The following is an 8513-nucleotide window of genomic DNA, read 5'->3' on the forward strand; positions in this document are numbered from 1 at the left end:
GGGAGGCGGGGGCAAGGGGGGGGAGGCGGGGGCAAGGGGGGGGGAGGCGGGGGCAAGGGGGGGGAGGCGGGGGGCAAGGGGGGGGGAGGCGGGGGCAAGGGGGGGGAGGCGGGGGCAAGGGGGGGGAGGCGGGGGCAAGGGGGGGGAGGCGGGGGCAAGGGGGGGGAGGCGGGGGCAAGGGGGGGGAGGCGGGGGCAAGGGGGGGAGGCGGGGGCAAGGGGGGAGGCGGGGGCAAGGGGGGGGAGGCGGGGGCAAGGGGGGGGAGGCGGGGGCAAGGGGGGGGAGGCGGGGGCAAGGGGGGGAGGCGGGGGCAAGGGGGGGGAGGCGGGGGCAAGGGGGAGGGAGGCGGGGGCAAGGGGGGGGAGGCGGGGGCAAGGGGGGGGAGGCGGGGGCAAGGGGGGGGAGGCGGGGGCAAGGGGGGGGAGGCGGGGGCAAGGGGGGGGAGGCGGGGGCAAGGGGGGGGGAGGCGGGGGCAAGGGGGGGAGGCGGGGGCAAGGGGGGGGAGGCGGGGGCAAGGGGGGGGAGGCGGGGGCAAGGGGGGGGAGGCGGGGGCAAGGGGGGGAGGTGGGGGCAAGGGGGGGGAGGCGGGGGCAAGGGGGGGAGGCGGGGGCAAGGGGGGAGGCGGGAGGCGGGGGCAAGGGGGGAGGGGCGGGGGCATGGGGGGGAGGCGGGGGCAAGAAGGGGGGGGAGGGCCGGGGGCAAGAAGGGGGGGGAGCGCCGGGGGCAAGAAGGGGGGGGAGGGCCGGGGGCAAGAAGGGGGGGGGAGGGCCGGGGGCAAGAAGGGGGGGAGGGCCGGGGGCAAGAAGGGGGGGGAGCGCCGGGGGCAAGAAGGGGGGGAGGGCCGGGGGCAAGAAGGGGGGGAGGGCCGGGGGCAAGAAGGGGGGGGGAGGGCCGGGGGCAAGAAGGGGGGGGGGGAGGGCCGGGGGCAAGAAGGGGGGGAGGGCCGGGGGCAAGAAGGGGGGGGAGGGCCGGGGGCAAGAAGGGGGGGGGACGGCCGGGGGCAAGAAGGGGGGGGAGGGCCGGGGGGCAAGAAGGGGGGGGAGGGCCGGGGGCAAGAAGGGGGGGGGAGGGCCGGGGGCAAGAAGGGGGGGGAGGGCCGGGGGCAAGAGGGGGGGGAGGGTCGGGGGCAAGAAGGGGGGGGAGGGCCGGGGGCAAGAAGGGGGGGGAGGGCCGGGGGCAAGAAGGGGGGGGAGGGCCGGGGGCAAGAAGGGGGGGGAGGGCCGGGGGCTAGAAGGGGGGGAGGGCCGGGGGCTAGAAGGGGGGGGAGGGCCGGGGGCAAGAAGGGGGGGGAGGGCCGGGGGCAAGAAGGGGAGGGAGGGCCGGGGGCAAGAGTGGGGGGCCGGGGGCAAGAGGGGGGGGGCCGGGGGCAAGAGGGGGGGGGCCGGGGGCAAGAGGGGGGGGGGCCGGGGGCAAGGGGGGGGGCCGGGGGCAAGAGGGGGGGGGCCGGGGGCAAGAGGGGGGGGGCCGGGGGCAAGGGGGGAGGGCCGGGGGCAAGAGGGGGGGGGGGGGCCGGGGCAAGAGGGGGGGCCGGGGGCAAGAGGGGGGGGGCGGGGCAAGAAGGGGGGGCGGGGGCAAGAGGGGGGGGGGCCGGGGGCAAGAGGGGGGGAGGGCGGGGGCAAGAGGGGGGGGGGCCGGGGGCAAGAGGGGGGGGGCCGGGGGCAAGAGGGGGGGGGCCGGGGGCAAGAGGGGGGGGCCGGGGGCAAGAGGGGGGGGGCCGGGGGCAAGAGGGGGGGGGCCGGGGGCAAGAAGGGGGGGGGCCGGGGGCAAGAAGGGGGGGGGGCCGGGGGCAAGAAGGGGGGGGGGCCGGGGGCAAGAGGGGGGGGGGGCCGGGGGCAAGAGGGGGGGGGGCCGGGGGCAAGAGGGGGGGGGCCGGGGGCAAGAGGGGGGGGGCCGGGGGCAAGAGGGGGGGGGCCGGGGGCAAGAGGGGGGGGGCCGGGGGCAAGAGGGGGGGGCCGGGGGCAAAGGGGGGGGGGGCCGGGGGCAAGAGGGGGGGGGGGCCGGGGGCAAGAGGGGGGGGGCCGGGGGCATGGGGGGGGGCGGGGGGCAAGAAGGGGGGGGGGCGGGGGGCAAGAAGGGGGGGGCGGGGGGCAAGAAGGGGGGGGGGGCGGGGGGCAAGAAGGGGGGGGGCGGGGGGCAAGAAGGGGGGGCAGGGGGCAAGAAGGTGGGGCCGGGGGCAAGGGGGGGGGGCCGGGGGCAAGGGGGGGGGGGGCCGGGGGCAAGGGGGGGGGGGGGCGGGGGCAAGAGGGGGGGGCGGGGGCAAGAGGGGGGGGGGGCGGGGGCAAGAGGGGGGGGCGGGGGCAAGAGGGGGGGGCCGGGGGCAAGGGGGGGGGGGGGCCGGGGGCAAGAGGGGGGGGGCCGGGGGCAAGAGGGGGGGGGCCGGGGGCAAGAGGGGGGGGGCCGGGGGCAAGAGGGGGGGGGCCGGGGGCAAGAGGGGGGGGCCGGGGGCAAGAGGGGGGGGGCCGGGGGCAAGAGGGGGGGGGCCGGGGGCAAGAGGGGGGGGGCCGGGGGCAAGAGGGGGGGGGCCGGGGGCAAGAGGGGGGGGCCGGGGGCAAGAGGGGGGGGCCGGGGGCAAGAGGGGGGGGCCGGGGGCAAGAGGGGGGGGCCGGGGGCAAGAGGGGGGGCCGGGGGCAAGAGGGGGGGCCGGGGGCAAGAGGGGGGGGCCGGGGGCAAGAGGGAGGGGCCGGGGGCAAGAGGGGAGGGGGCGGGGGCAAGAGGGGGGGGCGGGGGCAAGAGGGGGGGGCGGGGGCAAGAGGGGGGGCGGGGGCAAGAGGGGGGGGGTGGGGGCAAGAGGGGGGGGGCGGGGGCAAGAGGGGGGGCCGGGGGCAAGAGGGGGGTCCGGGGGCAAGAGGGGGGGGCCGGGGGCAAGAGGGGGGGCCGGGGGCAAGAGGGGGGGCCGGGGGCAAGAGGGGGGGGGGCCGGGGCAAGAGGGGGGGGCCGGGGGCAAGAGGGGGGGGGCCGGGGGCAAGAGGGGGGGGGGCCGGGGGCAAGAGGGGGGGGGGGGCCGGGGGCAAGAGGGGGGCGGGCGGGGGCAAGAGGGGGGGGGGCGGGGGCAAGAGGGGGGGGGGGCGGGGGCAAGAGGGGGTGGGGGCGGGGGAAAGAGGGGGGGGGGGCGGGGGAAAGAGGGGGGGGGGCGGGGGCAAGAGGGGGGGGGCGGGGGCAAGAGGGGGGGGTGGGGGCAAGAGGGGGGGGGCGGGGGCAAGAGGGGGGGCCGGGGGCAAGAGGGGGGTCCGGGGGCAAGAGGGGGGGGCCGGGGGCAGAGGGGGGGCCGGGGGCAAGAGGGGGGGCCGGGGGCAAGAGGGGGGGGCCGGGGGCAAGAGGGGGGGGCCGGGGGCAAGAGGGGAGGGGGCGGGGGCAAGAGGGGGGGCGGGGGCAAGAGGGGGGGGCGGGGGCAAGAGGGGGGGGGCGGGGGCAAGAGGGGGGGGTGGGGGCAAGAGGGGGGGGGCGGGGGCAAGAGGGGGGGGGCGGGGGCAAGAGGGGGGGCCGGGGGCAAGAGGGGGGTCCGGGGGCAAGAGGGGGGGGCCGGGGGCAAGAGGGGGGGCCGGGGGCAAGAGGGGGGGCCGGGGGCAAGAGGGGGGGGGGGCCGGGGGCAAGAGGGGGGGGCCGGGGGCAAGAGGGGGGGGGCCGGGGGCAAGAGGGGGGGGGGGCCGGGGGCAAGAGGGGGGGGGGGGCCGGGGGCAAGAGGGGGGCGGGCGGGGGCAAGAGGGGGGGGGGGCGGGGGCAAGAGGGGGGGGGGGGCGGGGGCAAGAGGGGGTGGGGGCGGGGGAAAGAGGGGGGGCCGGGGGCAAGAGGGGGGGGCCGGGGGCAAGAGGGGGGGGCCGGGGGCAAGAGGGAGGGCCGGGGGCAAGAGGGGGGGGCCGGGGGCAAGAGGGGGGGGCCGGGGGCAAGAGGGGGGGGCCGGGGGCAAGAGGGGGGGGGGGGGGCGGGGGCAAGAGGGGGGGGGTGCGGGGGAAAGAGGGGGGGGGTGCGGGGGAAAGAGGGGGGGGGTGCGGGGGAAAGAGGGGGGGCGGGGGCAAGAGGGGGGGGGGTGCGGGGGAAAGAGGGGGGGGGGCGGGGGAAAGAGGGGGGGCCGGGGGCAAGAGGGGGGGGCCGGGGGCGAGAGGGGGGGGCCGGGGGCGAGGGGGCCGGGGGCAAGAGGGGGGGGTGCCGGGGGCAAGAGGGGGGGGCCGGGGGCAAGAGGGGGGGGGCCGGGGGCAAGAGGGGGGGGGGCCGGGGGCAAGAGGGGGGGGGCCTGGGGCAAGAGGGGGGGGGGCCGGGGGCAAGAGGGGGGGGGCCGGGGGCAAGAGGGGGGGGCCGGGGGCAAGAGGGGGGGGCCGGGGGCAAGAGGGGGGGGGCCGGGGGCAAGAGGGGGGGGGGCCGGGGGCAAGAGGGGGGGTCCGGGGGCAAGAGGGGGGGGGGCCGGGGGCAAGAGGGGGGGGCCGGGGGCAAGAGGGGGGGGCCGGGGGCAAGGGGGGGGCCGGGGGCAAGAGGGGGGTCCGGGGGCAAGAGGGGGGGGCCGGGGGCAAGAGGGGGGCCGGGGGCAAGAGGGGGGGCCGGGGGCAAGAGGGGGGGGGGCCGGGGGCAAGAGGGGGGGGCCGGGGGCAAGAGGGGGGGGGCCGGGGGCAAGAGGGGGGGGGGGCCGGGGGCAAGAGGGGGGGGGGGCCGGGGGCAAGAGGGGGCGGGCGGGGGCAAGAGGGGGGGGGGGCGGGGGCAAGAGGGGGGGGGGGCGGGGGCAAGAGGGGGTGGGGGCGGGGGAAAGAGGGGGGGGGCGGGGGCAAGAGGGGGGGGGCGGGGGCAAGAGGGGGGGGTGGGGGCAAGAGGGGGGGGGCGGGGGCAAGAGGGGGGGCCGGGGGCAAGAGGGGGGTCCGGGGGCAAGAGGGGGGGGCCGGGGGCAAGAGGGGGGGGCCGGGGGCAAGAGGGGGGCCGGGGGCAAGAGGGGGGGGCCGGGGGCAAGAGGGGGGGGCCGGGGGCAAGAGGGGAGGGGGCGGGGGCAAGAGGGGGGGGCGGGGGCAAGAGGGGGGGGCGGGGGCAAGAGGGGGGGGGCGGGGGCAAGAGGGGGGGGTGGGGGCAAGAGGGGGGGGGCGGGGGCAAGAGGGGGGGGCGGGGGCAAGAGGGGGGGCCGGGGGCAAGAGGGGGGTCCGGGGGCAAGAGGGGGGGGCCGGGGGCAAGAGGGGGGGCCGGGGGCAAGAGGGGGGGCCGGGGGCAAGAGGGGGGGGGGCCGGGGGCAAGAGGGGGGGGCCGGGGGCAAGAGGGGGGGGGCCGGGGGCAAGAGGGGGGGGGGGCCGGGGGCAAGAGGGGGGGGGGGGCCGGGGGCAAGAGGGGGGCGGGCGGGGGCAAGAGGGGGGGGGGGCGGGGGCAAGAGGGGGGGGGGCGGGGGCAAGAGGGGGTGGGGGCGGGGGAAAGAGGGGGGGCCGGGGGCAAGAGGGGGGGGCCGGGGGCAAGAGGGGGGGGCCGGGGGCAAGAGGGAGGGCCGGGGGCAAGAGGGGGGGGCCGGGGGCAAGAGGGGGGGGCCGGGGGCAAGAGGGGGGGGGGGGGGGGCAAGAGGGGGGGGGTGCGGGGGAAAGAGGGGGGGGGTGCGGGGGAAAGAGGGGGGGGGTGCGGGGGAAAGAGGGGGGGCGGGGGCAAGAGGGGGGGGGTGCGGGGGAAAGAGGGGGGGGGTGCGGGGAAAGAGGGGGGGGGGCGGGGGAAAGAGGGGGGGCCGGGGGCAAGAGGGGGGGCCGGGGGCGAGAGGGGGGGGCCGGGGGCGAGGGGGCCGGGGGCAAGAGGGGGGGGGGTGCCGGGGGCAAGAGGGGGGGGCCGGGGGCAAGAGGGGGGGGGCCGGGGGCAAGAGGGGGGGGGGCCGGGGGCAAGAGGGGGGGGGCCTGGGGCAAGAGGGGGGGGGGCCGGGGGCAAGAGGGGGGGGGGCCGGGGGCAAGAGGGGGGGGGCCGGGGGCAAGAGGGGGGGGGCCGGGGGCAAGAGGGGGGGGGGGCCGGGGGCAAGAGGGGGGGGGCGGGGGCAAGAGGGGGGGGGGTCCGGGGGCAAGAGGGGGGGGGCCGGGGGCAAGAGGGGGGGGCCGGGGGCAAGAGGGGGGGGCCGGGGGCAAGGGGGGGGCCGGGGGCAAGAGGGGGGGCTGGGGGCAAGAGGGGGGGGGCGGGGGCAAGGGGGGGGGCGGGGGCAAAGGGGGGGGGGCCGGGGGCAAGAGGGGGGGCCGGGGGGGGGCGGGGGGCAAGAGGGGGGGGGCCGGGGGCAAGGGGGGGGCAGGGGCAAGAGGGGGGGCCGGGGGCAAGAGGGGGGGGGGTCGGGGGCAAGGGGGGGCCGGGGGCAAGAGGGGGGGGGGCCGGGGGCAAGAGGGGGGTGCCGGTGGCAAGGGGGGGGCGAGGGCAAGGGGGTGAGGGTAAGGTGGGTGAGGGTAATGGGGCGGGGGCAAAGGGGATCGGTGGGGCAAGGTGGGTGGGGCGATGAGGGAGTTTTATCCCCGGAATTCAGTGCCCGGGCTCCAGCGGCAAAGAGGGTTCCCCCTGCCCACCTCCTCGTGCCGGCGGCCTCCGCTCCCGCTGTAATCCGCTCTGCTCTTTGGGTAAAGCACCTCCAGGCTGTAGGCGCTGCGGTATTCGCGCTGGAGCAGCCGGGCCCGGGAGCGCAGGAGAGAGGCCGAAATCCGCAGCAACTGGGCCCCGGCACACAACATGGCGCCCGCCGACCGGCCTGTCCTTCCCAACATGGCGGCAGCGCTGGCCTGTCCTTCCCAACATGGCGCCGCACCCACCGTTTCGGGGCGACAATTTCACCGTCCGGCTGGAACACAAGCGCTTGATGAACAGACCGAGGCCTCCCTCAGGGCCTATCACTGCGTACGATATTAATCACCTATCAATATTTCAGATACTTATTATTCCTCACAATTTAGAGTTTTACAGCACAGAAAGAGACCCCATCGTATCTGTGCCAGATTTCAAGCACCTATCTAATCTAATCCCATTTTCCAGCACTTTGTCCGTAGCCTTGTCTGCTCTGGCGTTTCAAGAGCTCTTCTAAATAGTTCTTAAATGTGAGGGTTCCCGCCTCTACCACCCTATCAGGCGGTGAGTTCCAGATTCCCACCTCTGGGTGAAAATGTTTGTCCTCACATCCCCTATAAACCTCCTGCTCCTTCACTTAAATCTATGCTCCCTGGTTATTGACCCCTCTGTGAGGGGAAACGTTCCTTCCTGTCTACCCCGTCCATGCCCTCATAATTTTATACATCTCAATCAGGACCCCTTCAACCTTCTCTGCTCCAAGGAAAGCAACCCCCGCCTACCCAGTCTCTCTTCATAGCTGAAACACCCCATCCCAGGCAACAGCCTGGTGAATCTCCTCTGCTCCTTCTCCAGTGCAATCACATCCTTCCTATCGTGTAGCAACCAAACTGCACACAGTACTCCAGCTGTGGCCTAACCAGTGTCTTAGACAGCTCCGTCAAAACCTCCCCATGCTTATGTTCAATGCCACGGTTAATAAAGGCAAGTATTCTATTTGCCTTCTTAACCACCTTATCTACCTGTCCTGTAGGCCACACTACCAGCTTTCACCAATCAACTCTTTCCAACCCTAAAATCACCCCCGCCCCCTCCTCCCGCAGCCCAGCGAGGGCAGTGTGACTAGGGCGGCACGGTAGCACAGTGGTTAGCACTGCTGCTTCACAGCTCCAGGGACCTGGGTTCAATTCCCGGCTTGGGTCACTGTCTGTGTGGAGTTTGCACATACATTCTCCTCGTGTCTGCATGGGTTTCCTCTGGGTGCTCCGGTTTCCTTCCACGGTCCAAAGATGTGTGGGTTAGGTTGATTGGTCATGGTTAAAAATTGCCCCTTAGAGTGCTGAGATGTGTAGGTTTGAGGGATTAGCGGGTAAATATGTAGGGATATGGGGGTAGGGTATGGGTGCGATTGTGGTCGGTGCAGACTCGATGGGCCGAATGGCCTCCTTCTGTGATTTCTATGACCCCGTGCCATCACAGGCGTTGAGTAGTGTGTTGGAAACACCTGGAGCAAATGCAGAGGCCCTCCCCTTTCAGTGATTTGTAAGTTTATTTACCTCTTTTTCTAAAGGCAACATTTCAGAGTTTGTCTGATCACACTAAATGCCCAATGGGGTAAGGGCATTTTCTGAGGCACAAAGTATTGTTGCAAAGTTTTGTGTGGAAAAATTATTTGCTTTGTTTTTCTTGCCATTGTTATCAAGGTGCATTTGATGCAGAGCTTACAAGAATGGGGATGGGGTGTGAGGGGAACGGAGGGGACAGGGTCTGGAAACAGGAGAAGCACCAGGCCCATGGTTTGTCTCCCGGGCCCTGGTTGGACCAAGGTATGATTTGGTGATGTAACGCCATCACCACAATAGCCCAAGCACGGGAAGTCGTGGAAAGTATCGCCTGGCAGCGAGGCTTTTGTTATGTTTCTGTCAAGGCTACAGCATTGGTGCAATCACCCACAATGAACTCATGGATGGCAAGGGCCTTGTTCACAAGTGAACAGGCATACTAGAGAGAGCTGAAGAGAGACTGAGAGAGCTGATCCA

At 75.9% G+C, this 8513-nt stretch overlaps 1 protein-coding gene across 1 annotated transcript in view; it reads right to left on the reverse strand.

Annotated features, from left to right (window-relative positions):
• Positions 1–7313, reverse strand: part of mrpl58 (mitochondrial ribosomal protein L58) — a 12343-nt gene extending 5030 nt beyond the window's left edge. Inside the window, exon 1 of the mRNA XM_078225277.1 lies at positions 6483–7313. Within this exon, the coding sequence (XP_078081403.1) occupies positions 6483–6677 (195 nt within the window). The 5' untranslated portion in view covers positions 6678–7313. The remainder of the gene's footprint in view (positions 1–6482) is intronic.
• Between the last annotated feature and the right edge of the window lie 1200 nt (positions 7314–8513).

This window comes from Mustelus asterias, chromosome 12, assembly GCF_964213995.1.
Source record: "Mustelus asterias chromosome 12, sMusAst1.hap1.1, whole genome shotgun sequence".
NCBI lineage: Eukaryota > Metazoa > Chordata > Chondrichthyes > Carcharhiniformes > Triakidae > Mustelus > Mustelus asterias.